At 33.8% G+C, this 25,965-nt stretch overlaps 2 protein-coding genes across 2 annotated transcripts; both read left to right on the forward strand.

Moving 5' to 3' along the window:
- The first annotated feature begins 10,818 nt into the window (after positions 1 to 10,818).
- On the forward strand, positions 10,819 to 11,325 carry LOC131649785 (uncharacterized). The gene has a single exon (XM_058919543.1). The coding sequence runs from the start codon at positions 10,819 to 10,821 to the stop codon at positions 11,323 to 11,325; it is 507 nt and encodes a 168-aa protein (XP_058775526.1).
- Positions 11,326 to 24,499: 13,174 nt separating this feature from the next.
- On the forward strand, positions 24,500 to 25,006 carry LOC131649786 (uncharacterized). The gene has a single exon (XM_058919544.1). It carries the CDS (start codon positions 24,500 to 24,502, stop codon positions 25,004 to 25,006), a length of 507 nt encoding a protein of 168 aa, XP_058775527.1.
- The last annotated feature ends 959 nt before the right edge of the window (positions 25,007 to 25,965 follow it).

Genomic DNA, 25,965 nt, shown 5'->3' on the forward strand with positions numbered 1-25,965 from the left:
ATGTTAATGATTTGGAACCATAAAACATGAATTATAACACATTACCAAAACCTCATTTTTCTTATAACTCAAGAGACACAGTAATCTCCAGAAATTCCATCTTCAAAACACCAAGACTCCATTCCTAAAGATGTGAAGAACACAAGAACCTGATTATTCCCTCTCAAGGACACTTCGAATTGACAACCAAACATAAATCTTGAATCCATACTTTCTTTGAATTCGAGAATTAACTAGGTCTCACCAATATTTTAACTTCTGCACTTCAGGCCACACTAAACCAATTATTCATCCCTTGCAACTAAAACAGCCCCGAGAGGCAACAACCTCTCCCTCACTTGTTCTGATTTCCCTCCTGAAAACAAGTGAATAGAAGAACAAGAAAGCACCGACAGTGTTTCACACACATGTCGCGTGCTAAGGAATAATACGTCAACAATATTCCATTGTCAAACCACACTACTGACTCAACAATTTTGCTGGACGGACCGACATGCTCAAATACCACTAATAGTGCAGTCGTTTCATGTGCAGTTCCATGTTTTATAAAAGTTCTTAAATAAATCATAATCATACTCAGTTCCCTTATCACTACGAAGTCTTTTTTTTTTTTTACTAAATTGATTTCAATTTCATTCACATAAATTTTAAACATGTCAAGCGCTTCACTTTTATTCTTCATTAGGTATACATAAGTATAATTTAAACAAGGGTTAATGAACTTTTTGGTCCCTTTAAATATTGCAGATTTCGTTTTTAGTCCCTCCAAAATTTTCCTTTAAGAAATCGTCCCTTCAAAATTTTTCTTCCGAACTATTGGTCCCTAACGTCAAATTTCGTAGCTAATCAGTGGCTAAAGTCGTAGCTAATCTCTAGCAAATTTGACGTTAGGGACCAATAGTTTAGACGAAAAATTTTGAAGGGACGATTTCTTAAAGGAAAATTTTGAAGGGACTAAAAACGAAATCTGCAATATTTAGAGGGACCAAAAAGTTCATTAACCCTTTAAACAATCGTTGATAAAAGTGATGAAATAAAATTTTCTATTTCTAGCTAAAGTTCTATCTAATTCACATATATGAGAGTGTATAAGATATAAGGGGACAATTTCTTTAATTAGTAATTATGCAAAGTCTTAATTATTTTATCTTGACTATATATATTCACAGTTTTCTAAATCATTGACATTCATTTTTTGGATTAAATCCTAATTTAATTAGATTAGAGATAATGCACTTATTAACATGACACAGTCTAACATTTCAAACATTAAAATTACACCAAGAGTAAACATAAGAAATTTTTGTATTTAAATCAACATTAAACTTAAACTTTTAATCAGTAGAGTACCATTTCTCAACAAAATACTATTTTTTATGATGGTGTACAAATTTGGAATTTTTTTTTTGAATAACCAATTTTTTTAAAAAAATTCCAAAAATAACAAGGTTTTCAAATTAATTACCAAAATGTCACTTTTTTGCTAAAAAATACACGTTGTCGCCAGGGGGGGTGGCGACAACGTTGTGGGCTTTAGTGTGGTCGCCAGGCCCACTGGCGCCTACGTTGTTTCCTTTAAGTGTTGTCGCCACCCCCCTTGGCGACAACACCCCCCCCCCCCTATTTTTTTTTTCTTTTTTTTTTTTTGATATTTTTTTCAACTGTTTATTTTTCATTTTTTTTTTCTGTTTTTTTTATATTACTTTTTTAGTTGTTTTTTTTATATTTTTTAAGATGGAAATATAATACCAATATATTAAACATAACCAAAATACAAATTACATTGAATTGAAAAACAACACAAAATACATTAAACTGAAAAACAACTCAAAATACATTAACGATACAAATAAAAATCTTATTGCGCGCCACGTGGACCATGGTACGACCCACATTGAGGTTGTCTAATGGGTCGTGTAGACGGTTCACGAGTTGGTAGTGCCCCCCTATTCCTGCGACGACGCCCCCCTCTATTTGGTTCGTCTTGTGCTTGAGTCGACGGCCCCTCAATGAAATCTGGGTCTTCAACATCTGTGGGCCGTCCTTGACCTCTAGAATTCCCTCCATAGGATAGGCGGGTGCCCGCGGCGCTGTCAAAGCTTTGTCTAGGCGGGTTGAAATTTCTCCTAGTGGGTGCGGCCTGGAAGTTTTGGAAGTTGGTGGTGGAGCCGGTTTGGTTAAAATACAATGGTTGTGGTGGTGTGTTGAGGTCAAATTGTTGGTTGGTGTACTGTGACGTTGGTTGGTCGAATGTGGTGTATTGCGGGTATTCTTCTTCTATGCCCATGTCGGGGGTTATTGGTGGTGATCTTGAAGAGCTCCCCGCATGGAACTCTTGGAAATGTGATCTGGAAGAGCTGCCTACATGGAATTCTTGATTTTGTGGTTGAGGGTGGGATGGAAAAAACTGGTGGTATTGCTGGGAATGTTGTTGGTAAAAAGGTGTTTGTGGTTGGATTGGTTGTTGGTGGTAACTTTGTTGTTGTTGTTGTTGGTGTTGTTGTGGGTAATGTTGTTGTTGGTAATTTGGTGGTGGTTGTTGTTGTTGTTGGTAATTTGGTGGCGGTTGTTGTTGTTGTTGGTGGTGGTAATTTGGTGGTGGTTGTTGTTGTCCTCCAAAATATGGAGGTTGTGCTCGCGGGTCAGCTAAATAGAAAGGGGCAGACACAATCATTTCAGGATTTGTGACCGATCTGTACCAGTTAACATAGTCAACAGTTGGCTTCATTTCTCCCGGCGCCACAGGAAATTCTAGAACATATTTGGATCGACGAGCCCATATTTTACGCTGATCTATTGCAAACGTCTTGTAATTTTCTACGTACCACTGTTCGCTAACCTTCGCCAGATGCCAACGTCCCAAACAGTCAGGCTCAGGTGGGTCAGGGATACCTTGATGCATGCCGAATTGGAGCTTCACACGGTCACTTTGGTGCATCTCCACAGTGGTGAACCGTATGATGGGTGATTTTGTCGTCCAAATAGCCGCCTCGTCAAGGTCGGGTTCGTGATCCAATTCCAAGTAAGGTCTCCAAATAAACTGCAAAGCAAATAATATTAATTTCAAAATATAGAAGATAGTTAATTTTAAAAATATATTTAGAAAATGGAAATTTTTAGTGGTCTTACCTCTTGGGGTCCAAGTCGATCTAATACTTGGCGGTAGAAAATGATTTTGGATACAGGCGTATTGGTGTAATCCATTCCGATTGCGTTGAACCTAAACACATTAAAAGATATAAATCAATATAGTTACAAATAATAATAGAATAAAAAGCAGTAATTAAAATAAGATCCAAAAGTTACCTTGAAGCGTAAGGGAAGGCGAAACTGTGTGGATTTGCAGGGGCCAATACCGGCATTCTCCACCATGCCCATGCTTGTAGCAAGAATGCGCATCCACTAAATGTACAACTATTCTTTTTTGCACATTTGCACAAGGAACTATAGAGGTATGCTAACACAGCCGAACCCCAACTATATGTCTTTATTGCATCAATGTCCCCAAGTAAACACAAGTACATAAAATTAACACTATTTCCCGTGCCTTCGGGAAATAAAAACTTACCAAACAATAACATAATATACATCCTAGTTTTCTGTAGGATACTTTCTTCGTCAGAAAACTCATTCAATTTAAGGTCATCATAAGCTAGTTGAAGGCCAGCAAGCTTTATACCTTGTCCCCTACCCCTTTGTCGCCCCTCACCCACATGGTCCCCATCTGTTTTCTGTCCTTCGCATGCGTCCGAAACGAGTTCCTGTACCCTAGCATGCGCCTGTAATGATTCCTGAAGCGATTCCTGATAGATTCCTGCAACGATTCCCCCTATCTTCATGCATGCAGCCCTATCTTTTGTGGCATGCAATAGTCTTGTCAAAGTTACAATCTTGTGCAGAATTATTGCTTCATTTCTTGCATGCATTACCTTTGTGTAAGAGGTGGGGACGAGATTCTTTTGTGGCATGCATTAGTCTTGTCAAAGTTACTATCTTGTGCAGAATTTTTGCTTCATTTCTTGCATGCATTACCCTTGTGTAAGAGGTGGTGCATGATATATAGGAACTACTTCACATACTATTTTTTACAACCAACACAATTCTCCCAAACATTTCTTCCTTTTACAACACAATTCTCACATTTCTTCTTTCACAAACACATATCAAAATTATGGGATCCACCTCGCAGTACAAGGTTCGTGTTCATATGAATGGTGAGACATACCACTGCGACACAAACGGTTTTCTATTTAGAAACACAAACTCAACACGTTTTGCTCTAAATAGACAATCAGATTTCTCCTATCTAAAAAGGAAAATCGAATCCAAAATAAGAGAACCAGTGTCTCAGATATTTTACCGACAACCCCTTCTTCAACCTAACAACTCAGTCATGTTTTGTCAATCACAGATAACAACTGACTTAGAGGTCCAAAACATGTTCCTCACCCATGAGTATTTTGGTTATGATTATCTGGAACTGTACATAGTGGTTGAACAAAATGCTCCTTCGCAAAATATCCAGTCACAAGTTATTGATCTTGTTGTTGATGACGAACAACAACCCGAACATGTCATTGACGAAGAAACTGATATAGAAGATGTTGTTGATGAGTTGGTGAATCGTGAATCCGAAGATGAAGGTGACGAAGAAGTTCCAGTACCGGATCCAGTACCGGATACACATGCATATTCACCTCCGGCACATTTCACAACGCTTAATTTAGGAGAGGACGAGCCATCGTCCGATATGTTCTACAATCCATATATGAGGTCAAGCGAGGAGTTAAAAGAGGGTGACACGTTTCGTTCGAAGGATGATTGTCTGTTGGCTATAAAAAATTGGCACTTAGCAAATTGTGTTGATTTTAAAGCCGATCGATCAAATCCAGAGAGAGTCAGTATTGCATGCAAAAACCCGGAGTGTGGATACATGCTGAAGGCATCATTCAGAAAGAAGTTTAACGCGTGGGTGATACGTTCGATATCTCAAGCCCACACCTGCGTCACCACTAACATGGCGCAAGATCATCGAAAACTCAGTCATGACATGATATGTCATACCATCATTCCTCTGGTCGAAACTGACCCATCCCTGAAGGTGAAGACAATTATTTCTCATTGCGTTTCTGTGTTCAAATACAGACCTTCGTACAGAAAGGCTTGGTTGGCGAAACAGAAAGCAATTGAAAAAGTCTACGGCAACTGGGAGGAATCGTACCAACAACTTCCTCGCTACCTGGCTGCACTGGAATTGTATTCACCTGGGACTGTTAGTATATTGGAGACACTGCCGGCACAGTCCCAGGACGGAACCCCTCTCGAAGGTAATGGAATCTTCCATAGACTATTCTGGGCGTTTCGACCATGCATCGTCGGTTTTGGTTTTTGCAAGCCGATTATTCAAATTGATGGAACGTGGCTGTATGGGAAATACAAGGGAACTTTGTTGATGGCGGTCGCGCAGGATGGAAATAGCAACATTTTTCCAATAGCCTTTGCTTTGGTAGAAGGAGAAACAGCTGCTGCTTGGGGTTTCTTTCTGAAGAATCTCCGAGCTAGAGTCGCTCCACAACCTAATCTTTGTTTGATTTCTGACAGGCACGCTTCTATTGACAGCGCATACAACAATCCGGCAAATGGTTGGCACAACCCTCCCTCTAAGCATGTCTACTGTATTAGGCATATAGCACAGAATTTTATGAGAGAGATCAAGGATAAATTTTTGAAGAACCACTTGGTGAACGCGGGGTATGCCTTAAACCAACCTGGATTTCAATACTACCGCCGAGAAATAGCGTTGACAAATCCAGATGCAGGGAGGTGGATTGACAGCATTGATAGACCAAGATGGACTAGGTCATACGACGATGGGGCTAGGTGGGGCCACATGACTACAAATCTTGTGGAATCAATGAACGGGGTTTTCAAAGGCATACGAAACCTACCTGTAACTTCCATTGTTAGTGCTACGTATTTTCGGATGGCAACTTTGTTCGCCACACGAGGTAAGAGGTGGAATTCAGTGTTACAAACACAACAGGTATATAGCGATGTCTGCATGAAATATATACAACAGGAATCTGCCAAGGGTAACACTCATCGAGTGACCGAGTTCGACCGTCATGGCCACACCTTCAGTGTCAAAGAAACAATTGACCATAACCAGGGGCTTCCACGACAAGAGTATCGCGTCAATATCCCAGGTCGTTGGTGCGACTGTGGCCAATTTCAAGCATATCGCATGCCTTGCTCCCATGTCCTTGCAGCATGTTCACATACTCACTTTGATGCACTATCTTCGGTATCAGAAATTTATAAAGTATCAACGTTGCTCAACGTATACGACAATTACTTTCCGGTGGTAGCAATGGAGGCATATTGGCCTGTGTACGAGGGGGAAACAGTTTGGCATAACGATTTAATGCGTCGGAATAAAAGCGGTCGACCAAACAGCAGGCGTATTAGAACCGAGATGGACGTAACTGAAAAAATGCAGAGGAAGTGTAGTATATGTCGTGAGGTAGGACATAATAGGACCAAATGTCCCAATCGTGGATCTAGCTCCACAACATAGTTTTTAGTTTCGATGATATTTGTAATTTACTTTTTCAATGAAATGAACTTTTTTTTATAAATTTTATGGGTTACAACACAAAAAAGATTACCAAAAAAATAATGGATTCATGAATCATATTGAAAGAAATTACCAAATATTACCATGGAAAAAATATTTTGAACCAATAATATTTACAAACATTTAAGAGAAAATATTACCGAAAACATTAATGTTGAAAGTAAAAAATTACCGAAAATATAATACCATGGAAAAAAAATTTATATAAAAAAATCATGTTGAAAGAATATTTGAAAAATATAATATAAAAAAATTTAGAAGGAAATATGTTAAAGAAAAAAAAATATATATAAAAAAATCATGTTGAAAGAATATTTGAAAAATATAATATAAAAAAATTTAGAAGGAAATATGTTAAAGAAAAAAAAATAACAAAAAAAAAGAAAAAAAAAATATGGGGGGGTGTTGTCGCCAGGGGGGGTGGCGACAACACCTAAAATTTACATGTAGGCGCCAGGCCCACTGGCGACCACGTTTTGGGCCCATTGTTGTCGCCACCCCCCTGGCGACAACGTGTTATTTTTAGCAAAAAAAGTGACATTTTGGGAATTTTTTTGAAAACCTTGTTATTTTTGAAATTTTTTAAAAAAAAATGGTTATTCAAAAAAAATATTCACAAATTTGCCCTGAGATATGGACTAAACTCTTTCTTATTTAATAGAAAACTAGAAACAAGACCATTCCTAATTTCAACCCCAAGTTCGAATTATATAATATTTTTTTGTATGTTTCTTTACATAAGTTAATTATAATGAAGGCTCCAATCATGATTTGAAAGCTTCTGTTTGCAAAAGTTATTTTAAAAAAATTGTTTTAGACTTCTATACGTATAGTCTTAAAAATTCTCTCCTAATTACAATTACATTAAATATCAAAGTACTTATAAAATATTTGGTCATTAATTGGAATGGAAAATTAGTAAGATTTGGGCAATTTAAAATGTCATTTATAATTAAAAAAACAACTAACGTAAATATTTATAATTTTTGCAAGAGAACAAAATTTCAATTACACTAAATCTCAAAATACTTATAAAAAAACTTTGATCTTTAAGATGAGAGGAAAATACGTTATACTTGGTAATTTATTAATTTCATTTTTAAAATTAAAAAATATAATTAATGTAAATATTTATAATAAAATACTTTGACTGTTTATAGAGATTACTCGTGCGGTTTGGGATTGCGATGGCAATAAAAGTTCCGGATCGGATGGTTTCACTCTTGAGTTTTTCAACAATGTTGGAGACAGTTAAGGTTGACATCCTTAGATTTGTGATGGATTTTCACGACAAAGCCTAGGCTAACAAAAGGATGCACTTCGTCTTCCCTTACTCTTTTTCCTAAAGTCAGGAGCCCTCAATCCTTGTCCGAATATAGACCGATATGCCTAGTGGGAGGCTTGTATAAAATTCTAGCGAAGTTATTAGCGGGAAGGTTGAGAAGTCTTTAAGGGAAGTTAGTGTCGTTCAACCAAACGGAATTTGTTCCGGAAAGAAACATTGCGGACGAAATTGTGTCGTTTTCAAAGCATTTTTTGAAAGCATTTTTTGAAAAAGCCTGTGATCGTGTTAGTTTGAGATTTTTAAGGTATGTCTTGACCAAGATGGGGTTCGGAGTTACTTGGTTAAGATGGATGGAAGGATGTGTTTTCACTAGTAGTATGTCTGTCATTGTCACTGGTAGCACTACTAAGGATTTCAAGGTTGAGAAAGGTTTACGTCAAGGTGATCCGTTGTCCCCTTTTTTATTTATGTTGGTTATGGAAGTCCTCACGACGTTAATGAATAAAGCGATTGCTATTGGCGAGTTTAGGGGATTTAAGATCAACGATGGAGTAGAGGTGAACATGCTTCAGTTCGCAGATGGGACCGTCATTTTTACGGAGGGAGACACGGCGAATTTGTGGACCATGAAGACAGTTTTCAAGGATTTGGAGATGATGTCGGGTTTGAGGGTTAATTTCCATAAAAGCAATATTTATGGGATTAATGTCGGCGATTAGTATCTTGATACAACGTCCTCTTTTCTTTCTTGTAAAGTTGACGTTCTTCCGTTCAAATTTCTTGGAGTTCGAGTGGGAGATAGTCCAAGGAAGTTGTCTATGTGGAGGGATTTGATCTCTACTTTAAAAAGAAGGCTAGCGGTTTGGAAATGGGCGCACCTCAATATCGCGGGTCAGGTTTGCTTGATAAACTTTGTTCTTTATGCAGTCCCTATTTATTTGTTATTTTTCTACAAAGCACCGTCTAAGATCCTTAATGAGATTCGGTCTCCTCATAGTAATTTCCTTTGGAATGGGGGTGATGCGAAAAGATCAATCCATTGGGTGTCTTGGGACATTGTTTGCAAATCTAGGGAAGAACGTGGCCTAGGAGTTAAGAATGCAGAGGTGAGGAATGTCGCTTTATTAAGTAAATGGAAGTGGAGAATTTTAACGGAGGATGAAGCGGTTTGGTGGAGAGACTTATTAATTTCTGACAGTTATGTGTTGTTGCAGGACTTTTCTTTCTCCGTTGTTGTTTGTTGTATCATTGGGAATGAATATCATGTACCATTCTGGTACAGCTGCTGGGCAGAAAATCAAACCATCATGTAGGCTTTGATTATTTTTCAGTAGCTGAAGCCGGTGTGTTCACTAGTACGGAGTGGGATTGGAATATCGATGCTATTTTTCTGGACAACAACATTGTCCCCAGCGATTTATGGGAGGAGCTTCGCGAATTCATCAAGCATGTGTCTCCGAAGGTGAATGTCTTGGATTATTTTGAATGGAACAGCAATGCGGAGCGTGTCTGCACAGTCAAATGTTACTATGATATATTCAAATTGAAGCTCTCTGGTCCTCCTCTCATCCCCCGCATTGTCAAAACTTCTAATCTCTTATGGAAGGTAAAACTCCGTCTAAAATTCTTTTTTTCGGTTGGAGAATTATACACAATAGACTATCTACCAAAGATCAATTACATAAGAGGGGTGTGATGGAGGTTAGGGGAGATCTTAAGTGTGTTTTTTGTTTGTCGGAGGAAGAATGTCTCTCGCATCTTTTAGGGGGTTGTGCGACTGTGACAAATGTTTGGAAGAAGGTGTTCGAGTGGATTGGTTGCAGTGAGGTTTTAACTTTGGAAGAGTTTAAGGAGTTCTTTTTTGCCAATGAGAAGGTGAAGAATTTAGCCAAAAAGGTCTACGATTGCGGTCATTTGGTTATCAACTGCGTGGTGCATCTGGAATAGGCGCAATGCGATCATTTTTAAGAACGCTTCATTTAGTTTTACCGAATGTATTTCGGAGATTATGTTTAACTCTTGGAAGTGGCTATGTTCTTATTACAATCTATTGGACTTTTGTAATTTTTATGATTGGAATATTCTACCTCTCTTTTTTTTTTGAGAAGTCGAAATTTTCTGTGTCGATTTCGGTCGGAGTATCCCTTATACTCCTTATCAATTCCGTTGCCCATTAAAAAAAATAATTTTAAGTAATTTTAGTAATTTCATAGTAATGTAAGTAATTTTACTAATTTCATAGTAATTTAAATAGTTTTAGAAATTTTAGAAATTTTAGAAACTTTAGAAACTTCATAATAAATTTAGTAAGTTTAATCAATAACTTTACTAATTTAAATCAATAATTTTAATATTTCTATTAATCTTAATAAACAATTTTACTAATTATAGTAATTTCATAATACTTTAGTAATTTCCTAATAATTTCATAATAAATTAATTTTGTCATAATTTTAGTAATTTCACAAAAAAATTAGTAATTTTAAAGTAATTTTAGAAATTTCATACTAAATTAGGTTCAATGTTTTTAAAGTTTTATTTTAAATTATTTAATACTATAATTTATTTATTTATTCTATAATAGGTTAATAACTGAAATTTGTTTTTATGACATTTCTGTTTATATGTAAATATTATTTGGTATTTTCCTAAACCTTACCTAAAAAAACAAAACATATTCATAGAATTGATATTATATTTTCTAGGAACAGGCGTATTCGCCGTACCGGATAATAAATATTGAATTAAATTAAATATTAAAAAATATTGACATTAAAAAAATTGGTGGTAGTTGGTAAAATATCTAGGATGGGTTGTTTTCTTAAACCCTATAAAGCTTTTTACCATTCCGACAAAACCTTGTCAATTATTTCACTAAGAACATTCATCAAACATCATGAGCTCCCTTCCGAACAACTCTTCCTCCTCCGTCAACCGCCTCGACATCATGTTCCTCCTCTACCTAATGTGCAAGTTTCAGGTTCAAGACTCTGACAACCAATTTACCGATGATGACTACATTTATGACAAAGAAGAAGAAAAATTAGAATTCGAAATTGAAGATGATAAGCTTTGCCCCTACCAAGACGAGGGACTACGCGCGATTTACCAAGAAGAATCTCGGATTGAAGCTGAAGTCGTTTACCGAATCCTGAATAGCAAAGCTCATACCTTGAAGCCTAATTCGGGTCAAACAATTATGATTCGTGAAAGTAGCATCGCTGTTGAGTTTCGTGTGGATGAAGAAGGTGAGCATATTGTTTGGGAATGGCATGGTCATATTCCGAGATATACTGAGGAGCATAAATTTTCTCTTGAGTATATTTATGGGAATTACTTTCAGAGAATTGTACATGAGGAGGGTCATACTACACCGCCTCGAGTAGTTGCAGCAAATCTCTAGTTGCCAAACCTTGATGTTGTTGTGTTATTGAATACTTCTTTTTTATAAAGATTGGTCTACTTGCATTTTAAATTTAAAATACAATTTGGACTTGAGTCATCTGTATAGAATCTAAGGTGTCTTTATTCCTATCAGAAACTATGGATTTTAGTAATTTAATGAATTCAAGTTTGTGGCATGAAAAATCTTATGTTGCACATGATAAGATTGTGTTTTAGATTTGATTTACTGATGTTCGAACGCGTGTCCAATTCCCTTTGGCAACGGAGGGGAGAAAAGCAAAATTTGCTAACATTACAGGGGTGTAAAAGCCTATTAACCCTTTTTTTTTTCAATTTATGCATACATGAACTTCATGGCTGAGAGGGAGATTCTCCTCAGTGGCAAATTCAGAACATTTTGTTGGTGGGAGCTAAATAAATTTATTGAAAAAAATTAAAGTGAACATTTTGATATTTTTGAATATATTTAAAAATTGATACTAATTTCATTTAATAAAACAGTGGTGTTGAATGTTATGCTATATTTTAATACTAGTGTATTTAAAAAAATAAATTTTGTAAATTTATTTACATTAAAATACATGTAACGAACCAAAACCCATAACTTATCACAAAATTTACCAAAATTTAAATTTAATAAAAGAATTCAAACTTTTACAACTCATAATTGTTTTTTATACATTTTTTATTGTGAATAGATTATTTTATATTATCAAAGTTTAGAAAAATAAACATAAAATTTTCTTTTGAGTAAACTAAATATGATTTTTATATACTTGTAATTCAATTAATCGTAGAGACTTTTACAAAGTAATTTAAGTTTAAAATTGAAAAACAATTCTACTTTTTGTTGAAAAAATTATAATAAATTTTTTGCAAATAAAAAATTAGGATATTCTTAATTTTAAAACGGTAGTATGAGATTTTTTAATTGTTTATAAAATTAATAGAAAACTCTTCAAATAAAATGTCAATAATATATTTTTTATACTTTTAAAAGATAGAATTGTTTGATTTTTATTTTAGATATGGATGTCTAAAATATGAATTGTTTAAAATAATATAATTAACATTTTCAAAATCTATATTTATTAATTACTAACCGGTTTTTGATAACCGTATTTTAGATATGGATATGAATAATCCAAAAATCGATTAATTTGAGCACCCCTAAAGCTCTATTTAGTCAACACCACATAACCTCATTTATATTTTATCAAACCTTAAGTTTTTTTTGTCATTATTATATAAAGTCGTCCGTAATATTTTTAATGTTGGTGATGTATGGTGGTTCTTTATTGTGATTTATTATGTTAAAAATGTTTAGTTTTCTTTAAACATTTCTAAACTCAACGTTTTATATATGTTTTGTTTCTTTCATATTCTTCTCTGAAGAAATTTCAGGCTCTAAGAATTTCATCATTTAAGAATTAGTTTGCATCAGTATGTCTGTTTAAGTTTTCAAATCATATTTGTAAAGAATACAAAACATGGTTTTTTATTTTTGAATACTGGTTGTTTCTTAATAATTAATTATCTTTGCTTGGGGAATTAATAATATGACACTTCTATATTTGATCCATTATTATGATTATATTTAACAATTTACTACTTTTCTCATGTAATATTAAGAAAAAAAACTTAACAATAGGTGGTGTTTCATGTGTAACAATTATATAGGTCTTATACCTTACACAGGGATTAGCATGTTGCAGCAAATCTCAAGGTTAACCTTCCATCAATGTTCTCCATCTTCTTTGTACCCCCTTTCAATGACGGGTCTCTTCCCCCTCCTTTGCATCCATTCTCTTTCCTTCCCCTTTCTTGAACCTTTGCTTTCATGTTTCAACCTTTTCATATTTATCTTTGAGAATAACACAATTTTTTTTCATTCTCATCCTTACACAATCACATTGTAACTCTCAACAACTTTGAAGAAATTTTGACAATGCAATACAAAAATACTTCTAACAGATCATTTGCCCACATCCTTCCAACTAACACTATAGAAAACACTATCTGCAGCGACGAGATATTCATGTCACAACTTGAAAAATCACGTCACAACACTTTATTAGCGACATGTTTATTCACGCGGCAAAAGCGCGTGTGGCAACTATGTTGCGACATGATTTTCACTTCACAACTTTGCACGTCAAATTTACGTTGCAACTCATTGTCACCTGCTCTACCACCTCTACTCCTTCTGAACTTGCTCTTCCAAAAATTTTAAAAGTAGTTGCAACGTGATTTTTGAATTTAAGGTTGCGACGTGATTTTCACGCCACAACTCAAATTTTGAAAAATTCAAACTTCCCCATGTGCAAAATTTGACGTCTTTACTTTTTTATGTTATCTTTTGAAGTTGCGATGTGTTTTTCATGCCACAACATTCTCTTTCAAAAAAAAATTGACTCCCCCATGTGCTAACGTTACTTTTATTTTATTTTTTCAAAAATTTAAACACTTTGCGACGTGATTATCACGTTGCAACTCCCATTTTTTGCCACATATTTATCATGTAGCTATATCACGAGGCTGGGGACGTTTTTTCTTGTAGTGTAAATAGGAAATTAACTAGAATAATATCTCCCAGGTCTCCTTATTTTAGATGTTTCTATGTATTCAATGCAAAGATGTTTTAAAAATATACTTGAAATACATTAGAAGACTTTTATGAAGCGCGTTCTTAAGAAGGAGAATCTGATGAAGAATTATGTATATGCCTCATAACTTTAGAGAAGATGACACTGAGGTAACCCCTTTAACTCATCATCAAATTTTTAAGTTCAATGTTAAGTTTATTAAGGAATATGATAAATTTCAGAAAAACATTACTGACTTTTAAGATAAGGTCAAATTTTTAGAAAATAGGAATAAGATTCTTGGTGAAGAAATTGATAGCATAAGAAATATATTCTTAAAATCATATAAATGCAATTCTTGTGATTATTTGAAAAATGAAGTCGCTTGTTTGTTTGAATTCTTAGAAAAATTATTTAAGGTAAATATAAGTTCAATTCAATTCTTTCAAATAAAATTATTTTAATAAAAATGAGGTAGATTATAAATCTTATAGACCGCTTAATAATGTTTGAACTGATAAAACGAAAATCTAATCATCTGAGAAGGAAAACAATTTCCAACACTTCTTTTAACAAGAGGTCTTTCTTAAACACACCTTCATCGTTTAATGGTGTTAAATTTGAATTGTGTAAAGTTTGAATTAAAATTTCATTCAAAATATTAATCTTAAATTGTGGGAAACGATAACCAATAGTTTATTTATCCCTGCATACTACGTTAGTGTTTAAGTAGTAGATAAATCTATATCCTTTGAAGAAAAAAGACAAGAGAAAAATTGAATTGAATTTGAAAATCATATGAATAGAACAAAGGACGAAAATCAAATTTGTACACATCAATCAAAAGATGAAAATCATATGCGGGTGGGAATAAAGTCTCTCATCATATGCATGCATAAAGTGCTTGATGTAACACCCCCAATTCTATACTAAACAAATAAGGCATACATTTGCGTAAATCAGAGTAAAGAAGCATGCATCTCACGAGGGCGTTACACTTATTTCAAAATAAAACAAACATTTTATCTTTAAACATGCAATGGTCATTTCCAAATAACACGGGATTTAAAACAACATGCAAATCACAGCGGAATAATCATCTCATCAAATAAATGGTAAAGTCGAATGATTCTCATACATCATCCACCATATCTCAACATCTCGGCTCAAGGCCATTCATCAACAAAATAACGTATTCAAATACAAAATACAGTACGAGTAAACAAATATCTCATAGCAACAAGTCATAAAATATAAACCCAACCCCATGTGTTACATATGACCAGAGCATAAGTGACTACTTAGTCACGACACCTTACAAAGATATAAATCTCTAAGCTAAGCCTCCTTCGAAGCATCGCTATCCATGAAACCTGCACGTTACCAACAAAGGATAACATTCAAACAGAAGGGTGAGAATTCAACTTCTTATAGATAAACATAATATGGGAAATGTAAAACACAACAAGAATACATTTCAAGAATTCATCACTCTTCACATAAACATGCATCATATGCAATTAATCAAGATTCACATATTCATGTCATACAACTTAGCTCATTCAATTCCACATAATCAAACATGATTTCTAAACAATGTATATAATCATATTTCACCAACATGTAGATTCTAAGTACATATCCTTTTCGACAACATTCACGAAGTAACAATTGTATTCAAACATAATCATATTCTAAATATACAAGTTATCATCACATAATCACATACACATGTTTTTCCAAATATATAGACATGTATAAGATTCACCGATGTATCACAAGTATGAACATATATCACCAAATGCACATATTCATCTCTATCCCATTTCACGAAACATCATAGAATATATTTACATCATTGGAATCGTGTCATTAATATTACAAGTATACATGTAATCACCTCTCTTACCCATGTATCATCCTCAATCAAACATGATTCACATATCCACACATATATACATATATCATTAGTACATATAAATTCACATCTACATCACATATTTCAATCACATATATCACATTCATAACATAACAACTAATTCATATCAAATGAATCACAAATCCACATATATGCATATCCACCAACACCATTCCACACAATTCATATCACATAAATCACACCAACAACAACATTTCACACCGACACGTGCGACTCAAGTGTGACTCAATGCGATATGCATGTGGATCCCTCCGTTATCATTTTCGGTCACGCCGATTGCCACTCTCTATGGACAAGATAACCACATTAAAGCCCCATACCCGTTAAGCTTTCAAACCCCATACTCGTTAGGTTTGGGACAAGCAAATAATCTTCGCAAGATTACCCGACATTGCCACTTTCAAAGACTCATGCTTGTGTACGTGTGCAACAAAACAAGACTCATGCATTTAAGACGATCTCTCTATCTCTTAAACTACACAATCACATCTTTACAACTTTGCACAACATTACACAACATGACTTTCAATCCAATATCACACATCAATTAGCATTTATCAATCAATCACATAGTTCATGACATTAACATCTCATAAGGCATCCATGAACATTAGTCATACAAGATTCATCCATAACATACACATATAACTACATGTTATTTTCAATTAACATCATAATTAAATTAAACAAATACCAATCAACCCTACTCTATCATGTAGAAAATCTCATTAGCTTCCTGACGCTTCGAACGGCGCATAAAACGGAGTTACGGATCAAAAGTTATGGTCTTTACAAAATCTGCTCAAAATTGAACCTCTAGGTCGACGCAAACTCAGTTAGGTCGACTCAAAACTCCTCTAGGTCGACCTAACAGAAGGAAAAATAGATTTTTGGCATTCTGGACTGTTTAGGTCGACTCAGGTTCTGCATAGGTCGACCCAGGCTGCGTGAAAACTCAGATTTCACCATTTTTCTTCCCTAATCCCCTCATACAATATCCATTAACCCATACACAATCCCTACATCAATTGAAAACGAATTTTGCACAAATACAAGGTTCCTAAACATGTTCCTAACCATGGGTCATCCATACAACACATTGAACATGAACAAACCACAAAATCCAATTGATTTCACATAAACCCTATCATTTTCTAAATTCATGAAATGGAAGAATAGAAAGCATACACAACATTACCCAATCATATAAACCTATAAGAACTTGGATTCAAACCCTTACCTCTTGAATTTCTCCTTCTAACTTCAAGAAATCTACAATTCCTCTTCTCTTGTTCTTTCTCCTCTCTTCTCTTCTCTTCTTTTCCCCAAATTTTGTATAAGACAATGTGGTACTCTAATTATTCACGTTTTTCATTTTAGGAAAAGTCTAAAAGAGTATGCACTAAATCATCATTCAGAAGCTCTGACCCAAAAGATTTGGATGGCTTCAACAGAACATGGTCTGGAAGACATCAGAAGATGGTTTTGAGGAAATCAGAACATGGTCTAGAAGGCATCAGAAGATGGCAATCAGAAGCAAGGCTCTGAAGATTTGATGGTATCACGCTACAAAGAAGTTCCAAAGTCTGATGACTGAAGTTACATCTGCACCAACGCTGAAGACTCTAATATTCAAACTTCATTCTAATAGTCTGAGTCCAGAAGCAAGTACAAGATAAAAAAGCTACAACGTCAAATCTGTCTAACTGACAAAAGGAACGTTAGAAGCTACAAAAGGCAAAGTCACCAAGAGCAGTTGAAACAAGCCTCGAGGTAGTTGATAAAAGAGTGAAACATTAAATGCAGCAGTGTATTATTCACGTAAAGCATTTAATGTTGTTCAACGGTCACTTTTTTCACTGCCAGTTGAGGTAAATCACTTTGTAAGGGGTGGACTGGAGGTAGTTTGATTAACAACGAACCAGGATAAAAATAACTGTGTGATTATTTTTTATCTGCCATTTTTAGAAACAACCCTTATTCAATCCCCCCTTTTTAAGTGTTTTTCACTCCTTCATAACATTCATCTATCTTCTGGAGATTACAGGTGTGCTTCTTAATTAAGCAGATGGTCTCCTATTCTCAATAAGTATGTTTACAACACACTGACTAGAAGTCATTTCTGGTGCCTAAACAATCTATCAGAAGTTTCTAAGATATAACACATTACGAGCAACAACTCTATGTGTTTTACATTTAATTACAAGAACTATAAAATTTCTTGTATTCTTCTATTCTTGAACTTCTGGATGAGATCTTCTTCTTCTGTAAGCAGATTAAGAGCAACAACTCTTGTAAAGGTTGCTTCTTCTTCTTTATTGATCTTTGTCTTCAAATCTTCTTAAGATGATTTAGAGCAACAACTCTATTGTTGATTGCTTCTGATTTGATCTTCATCTTCTGAAAGCAGATTTAGAGCAACAACTCTATTTTAAGTTGCTTCTTCAAGAGATCTTCATCTTCTTCTGAAAGCATATTAAGAGCAACAACTCTTGTATTAATTGCTTCTTTTAGTTTGGTCTTATCTTATCTGAGTAAGGAGATTAGAGCTTCAGCTCTTGAAATTAATTCCTTCTTGTAAGACCATATTCATTTCCTCTTCAAGCAGATTTAGAGCAACAACTCTATGTTGAATTGCCTCTTCCAATGCTTATCTTCTTCTTGAATACTGATCATGAAGCTTATTACAGCTGATAACACATTTAATGATCATAAGCAAACATTAAACACTTCTTTAAGCAACAACTCAGTGTATTCAATTTCTCAAGTCATTCAATGTGAACAATGTATGAGTTGATCAAGTATTGGCGAATTTTTGATGACTCCAGTGGAGAATACGGCTAAACAACAGAGATTTCTTTTTCACTCTCTTATGATTTCTTCATATAGGCTTATAGTTAGTGTATGACAACAATGTGAATTGATTTACCACATACTGAGTATGTGTTTCCTCTTGTGTAACTTCTGATGCATGATTTCATATTTCTTCATTTATACTTTCATGCTCAGCTTCTCTCTGCAGATTTTCTCTCAAGATTTCTCTTTCACTGCACTCTGTAGTTGCACCATGGATTCACACTTTGGATGCATATTCAATGCATTTTTGGTGTACGAATGGGCACACTCAAGTTTGAAATATGATCTATATATATAGCTTGATGAGTTACCGTTGGAATCTAGCCGTTGAGATTTGTTTGAATATTGCTTTGAATGCTTTGTCTGGATTGAAACTTTAATGACAAGTGTTGTTCTTGGCAGAACCTTATCTTCAACATGATGATTGTAGTTGATGGCGTGTTTCTTTGGTTAAGCTTGTCTTTCCAATGCGCTGCATGTGACTTGCTTCTTCAATCAACCTTGGGAGTTGTTCCTTTTAAATGTTGTAATTGTTTTGCTTATGATGATGTTTCTAACGGTTTCCCATTTGATTCTAAGCTTTGTATTTTATTCAATTTGTATGCTAAGCTGTAGATTCTTCATTGGTTCACAAGTGACTCTGTAATTGTTTGCGTTTTATATGTCACTGCGTTGCTCTATCAGAACTTCTGATCTTCTGTTCATGTGATGTTCTTGCTGTAACAGATCTTCATGTATATTGATATTTCTTTTTCAACTCCTTTGCAGCTTCTGATGTACTTTCTGATTCTGTGCTTGTTGTATGTGAACGTTAATATTTTTGTTTAACTCTTTGAAGATTGTCTTGTTGAATTCTAGCTCCTTGTGATACTTTTGTTGTTACATGTTCTTCTGAGTGGGCTTGTTTTACATGTTCTTAATTAGAACATCTGATGAATTTTAGCTTCTTCAATCTTCTAGATGTTTGATTCTTCTTTCATATTTGAGCCAGTTTATGATGTAGTCATTGTACTCTTTTCCTGATGAATCTTGTATAAGGCTTATAGCATAATATCTGCACACTAAGTCAAATCATTAGTAATAAAATTGTTACTCATAAAATATATGCTTGTTATCATCAAAATTAGATTCTAAACATAGATTCTCAATCTTGTTCTAACAAACATGACACAGTCTAACATTTCAAACATTAAAATTACACCAAGAGTAAACAGAAGAAATTTTTGTATTTAAATCAACATTAAACTTAAACTTGTAATCAGTAGAGTACCATTTCTCAACAAAAATACTATTTTTTATGATGGTGTGCAAATCTACCCTGATATATGGACTAAACTCTTTCTTATTTAATAGAAAACTAGAGACAAGACTATTCCTGATTTCAACCCCAAGTTCGAATTATATAATATATTTATTTGTACATGTTTCTTTACATCAGTTAATTATAATGAAGGCTCCAATCATGATTTGAAAGCTTCTGTTTGCAAAAGTTATTATAAAAAATTTGTTTTAGACTTCTATACGTATAGTCTTAAAAATTCTCTCCTAATTACAATTACAATAAATCTCAAAGTACTTATAAAATATTTGGTCATTAATTGGAATGGAAAATTAGTAAGATTTCGGAAATTTAATATGTCATTTATAATTAAAAAAACAACTAACGTAAATGTTTATAATTTTTGCAAGAGAAAAAATTTCAATTACATTAAATCTCAAAATACTTATAAAAAAACTTTGATCATTAAGATGAGAGGAAAATACGCTATACTTGGTAATCTATTAATTTCATTTTTATAACTAAAAAATATAATTAATGTAAATATTTATAATAAAATACTTTTACTGTTTATAGAGATTACTCGTGCGGTTTGGGATTGCGATGACAATAAGGGACTATTTGTTTTAGAAGAAGTAGATGCGAAAGAGATAGCGAAGTGAGAAAGATCAAAGAGAGAGAACACTTCTCACGTTTGGAAGAGAAGAGAGTGTCTGAAATGACTAATTTAATGTGGGGTCAATGCTTTTCTTTTTCTTCACATACACGCGAAGAAAGATGAGAGAAGTGGTATATTTTGTCTCTGTTCCTATATTGCCCTCTTCTTTTTCTACTAATTAACACTGTTCAATTTATTCACGGGTAGATGAGCATCTCTGTATGATGAGTATTATATAATGTACACTAATTTTCAACTTGCATTTCATTTTATTTTTAGTTTATTTTGATAATGAGAAAATGGGTGATGCACTGACAGTGTAAAATAGTTTTACACTGTCAACCAATCACAACTATGTATCTAATTAAAACCCTCTTTTATTTTAAAAAACTTTTAATGACATGGCAAATTTGTGATTTTTTATTGGATGACAGTGTAAAACTATTTTACACTGTCAGTGCATATCCATTAAACTCTTTGATAATTTTCAATCTGAAATCACAAGGATAGAAGAACAACATATTAAAATAAAATATTTAATTTAACAATGAATGAATAGATATTAAAAATAGTATACAGCGTATTAAAAAAAGGTAAGATAATTTGATGAACTTAATTATTTTAATTATATAACTAAAATAAAAATAATAAAAATAATTTTTTTATAAGGTTATTATTGTCAATTTAAAAAGTTATTCTACTTCTCTCTCTTCTATTTCTCTTCTCTTTATATTATACCAAACAATAATTTAAATCTATTCTATTTCTCACATTTTTCTTTCTTTTCTCATTCTCTCTCACCTAATTCTCTCTTCACAACTTCTCTCTTAAACCAAACACACCCTAAAAGTTCCGGACCAAATGGTTTCACTCTTGAGTTTTTTCAACAATGTTGGGAAACGGTTAAGGTTGACGTCCTTAGATTTGTGATGGATTTTCACGAGAAAGCTAGGCTAATGAAAGGATGCACTTCGTCTTTCCTTGTTCGAATATAGACCGATATGCCAAGTGGGAAGCTTGTATAAAATTCTAGCGAAATTATTAGCATGAAGGTTGAGAAGTCTTTAAGGGAAGTTGGTGTCGTTCAACCAAACGACATTTGTTCCGGAAAGAAACATTGCGGATGGAGTTCTTGTTGTTAACGAGGTTTTGGATCTAGCTAAAAGAGATAAACGCAGTTGTGTCGTTTTCAAAGTAGATTTTGAAAAAGCTTATGATCGTGTTAGTTGGAGATTCTTAAGGTATGTCTTGACCAAGATGGGGTTCAGAGCTACTTGGTTAAGATGGATGGAAGGATGTGTTTTCAGTAGTAGTATGCCTGTCATTATCACTGGTAGCACTATTAAGGATTTCAAGGTTGAGAAAGGTTTACGTCAAGGTGATCCCTTGTCCCCTTTTTTATTTATGTTGGTTATGGAAGTACTCACGGTGTTAATGAATAAGGCGTTTGTTATTGGCGAGTTTAGGGGGTTTAAGATCAACGATGGAGTAGAGGTGAACATGCTCCAGTTTGCGGATGGTACCCTCATTTTGGCAGAGGGAGACACGGCGAATTTGTGGACCATGAAGACAATTTTCAAGGGTTTTGAGATGATGTCGGGTTTGAGGGTTAATTTCCATAAAAGCAATATTTATGGGATTAATGTCGGCGATTAGTATCTTGATGCGGCTTCCTCTTTTCTTTCTTGCAAAGTTGACGTTCTTTCGTTCAAATTTCTTGGAGTTCGAGTGGGAGATAGTCCGAGGAAGTTGTCTATGTGGAGGGATTTGATCTCTACTTTGAAAAGAAAGCTAGCGGTTTGGAAATGGGTGCACCTCAATATCGCGGGTCGGGTTCGCTTGATAAATTTTGTTCTTTATGCAATCCCTATTTATTCGTTATCTTTCTAGAAAGCACCGTCTAAGATCCTTAATGAGATTCAGTCTCCTCAAAGTAATTTTCTTTGGAATGGGGGTGATGCGAAAAGATCAATCCATTGGGTGTCTTGGGACATCGTTTGCAAATCTAGGGAAGAAGGTGGCCTCGAAGTTAAGAATGTGGAGGTGATGAATGTCGCTTTATTAAGTAAATGGAAGTGGAGAATTTTAACGAAGGATGAAGTGGTTTGGAGCGCAACTCTTATCTCTAGATATGAAAATGTGAAAAGGAAGGTTCTCATTGGTGACATTTTCGTCGTGGAGAAGAACAACTCAATCTGGTGGAGAGACTTATTAATTTCTGACAATTATGTGTTGTTGCAGGACTTTTCTTTCTCCGGTGCTGTTTGCTGTGTCATTGGGAATGGATATCATGTACCATTCTGGTACAGCTGCTGGGCAGAAAATCAAACCATCATGCAGGATTGCCCTGAGCTTTTTGCTCTTGCGCGTAATGATTATTTGTCAGCAGATGAAGCCGGTATGTTGACTGGGGCGGAGTGAGATTGGAATACCGATGCTATTTTTCTAGACAGCAACACCGTCCCCAGCGATTTATGGGAGGAGCTTCGCGAATTCATCAAGCACGTGTCTCCGAAGGTAAAATGTTTTGTATAGTTTTGAATGGAACAACAATGCGGAGCATGTCTTCACAGTCAAATCTTACTATGATATATTCCAATTGAAGCTCTCATGTCCTCCTCTCATCCCCTGCATTGTCAAAGCTTTTAATCTCTTATGGAAGGTAAAAGCTTCGTCTAAAATTCTTTTTTTCGGTTTGAGGATTATACACAATAGACTATCTACCAAAGATCAATTACATAAGAGGGGTGTGACGGAGGTTTGTGGAGATCTTAAGTGTGTTTTTATTTGTCGGAGGAAGAATGTCTCTCACATCTTTTAGGGGGTTGTGCGGTTGTGACAAATGTTTGGAAGAAGGTGTTCAAGTGGATTGGTTGCGGTCATTTGGTTATCAACTGCGTGGTGCATCTGGAATAGGCGCAATGCGATCATTTTTAGGAATGCTTTGTTTAGTTTACCGAATGTATTTCGGAGATTATGTTTAACTCTTGGAAGTGACTATGTTCTTATTACACTCTAGTGGACTCTTGTAATTTTCATGTTTGAAATATTCCACCTCTCTCTTGTTTTGAGAAGTTGAAGTTTTCCGTGTTGTTTTTCGGTCGGAGTATCCCTTATACTCCTTATCAATTCCGTTGCCTATTAAAAAAATTAATTTTAAGTAATTTTAGTAATTTCATAGTAATGTAAGTAATTATACTAATTTCATAGTAATTTAAATAATTTTAGAAATTTTAGAAATTTTAGAAACTTCATAATAAATATAGTAAGTTTAATCAATAATTTTACTAATTTAAATCAATAATTTTAATATTTCTATTAATCTTAATAAACAATTTTACTAATTATAGTAATTTCATAATACTTTAGTAATTTCCTAATAATTTCATAATAAATTAATTTTGTCATAATTTTAGTAATTTCACAAAAAAATTAGTAATTTTAAAGTAATTTTAGAAATTTCATACTAAATTAGGTTCAATGTTTTTAAAGTTTTATTTTAAATTATTTAATACTATAATTTATTTATTTATTCTATAATAGGTTAATAACTGAAATTTGTTTTTATGACATTTCTGTTTATATGTAAATATTATTTGGTATTTTCCTAAACCTTACCTAAAAAAACAAAACATATTCATAGAATTGATATTATATTTTCTAGGAACAGGCGTATTCGCCGTACCGGATAATAAATATTGAATTAAATTAAATATTAAAAAATATTGACATTAAAAAAATGGGTGGTAGTTGGTAAAATATCTAGGATGGGTTGTTTTCTTAAACCCTATAAAGCTTTTTACCATTCCGACAAAACCTTGTCAATTATTTCACTGAGAACATTCATCAAACATCATGAGCTCCCTTCCGAACAACTCTTCCTCCTCCGTCAACCGCCTCGACATCATGTTCCTCCTCTACCTAATGTGCAAGTTTCAGGTTCAAGACTCTGACAACCAATTTACCGATGATGACTACATTTATGACAAAGAAGAAGAAAAATTAGAATTCGAAATTGAAGATGATAAGCTTTGCCCCTACCAAGACGAGGGACTACGCGCGATTTACCAAGAAGAATCTCGGATTGAAGCTGAAGTCGTTTACCGAATCCTGAATAGCAAAGCTCATACCTTGAAGCCTAATTCGGGTCAAACAATTATGATTCGTGAAAGTAGCATCGCTGTTGAGTTTCGTGTGGATGAAGAAGGTGAGCATATTGTTTGGGAATGGCATGGTCATATTCCGAGGTATACTGAGGAGCATAAATTTTCTCTTGAGTATATTTATGGGAATTACTTTCAAAGAATTGTACATGAGGAGGGTCATACTACACCGCCTCGAGTAGTTGCAGCAAATCTCTAGTTGCCAAACCTTGATGTTGTTGTGTTATTGAATACTTCTTTTTTATAAAATCTAAGGTGTCTTTATTCCTATCGGAAACTATGGATTTTAGTAATTTAATGAATTTAAGTTTGTGGCATGAAAAACCTTATGTTGCACATGATAAGATTGTGTTTTAGATTTGATTTACTGATGTTCGAACGCGGGTCAATTAATCTTCATCTAATAAGTCCAATTTACTAATCACTGCATATTTTTTTTCAACTATAGCAAATTTATGCATACATGAACTGCATGGCTGAGAGAGATTCTCCTAATAGTCTCATTGGCAGATTAAGAAAATTTTGTTGGTGGGAACTAAAAAAATTATTGAAAAAAATTAAAGTGAACATTTTGATATTTTTGAATATGTTTAAAAATTGATACTAATTTCATTTAATAAAATAGTGGTGTTGAATGTCATGCTATATTTTAATATTATTGTATTTTAAAAATAAGAAAATTTAATTTATTTACATTAAAATACATGTAACGAACCAAAACCCATAACTTTTCACAAAATTTACTAAAATTTAAATTTAATAAAAGAATTCAAACTTTTACAACTCATAATTGTTTTTTATACATTTTTTATTTTGTGAATAGATTATTTTATGTTATCAATGTTTAGAAAAATAAACATAAAATCTTCTTTTGTGTAAACTAAATATGATTTTTATATACTTGTAATTCAATAAATCGTAGAGACTTTTACAAAGTAATCTAAGTTTAAAATTGAAAAACAATTCTACTTTTTGTTGAAGAAAATTCTAATAAATTTTTTGCAAATAAAATATTAGGATATTCTTAATTTTAAAACGGTATTATGAGATTTTTTAATTGTTTATAAAATTAATAGAAAACTCTTTAAATAAAATGTCAATAATATATTTTTTAAAGTATTTTTTATACTTTTTAAAAGATAAAATTGTTTAATTTTT

Source organism: Vicia villosa, linkage group LG2 (genome assembly GCF_029867415.1).
Source record: "Vicia villosa cultivar HV-30 ecotype Madison, WI linkage group LG2, Vvil1.0, whole genome shotgun sequence".
Lineage (NCBI taxonomy): Eukaryota > Viridiplantae > Streptophyta > Magnoliopsida > Fabales > Fabaceae > Vicia > Vicia villosa.

Bases quoted from the DNA above. Each gene is read 5' to 3' on its own strand.
- LOC131649785 (XM_058919543.1), top strand. From the start codon at position 10,819: ATGAGCTCCCTTCCGAACAACTCTTCCTCCTCCGTCAACCGCCTCGAC.
- LOC131649786 (XM_058919544.1), top strand. From the start codon at position 24,500: ATGAGCTCCCTTCCGAACAACTCTTCCTCCTCCGTCAACCGCCTCGAC.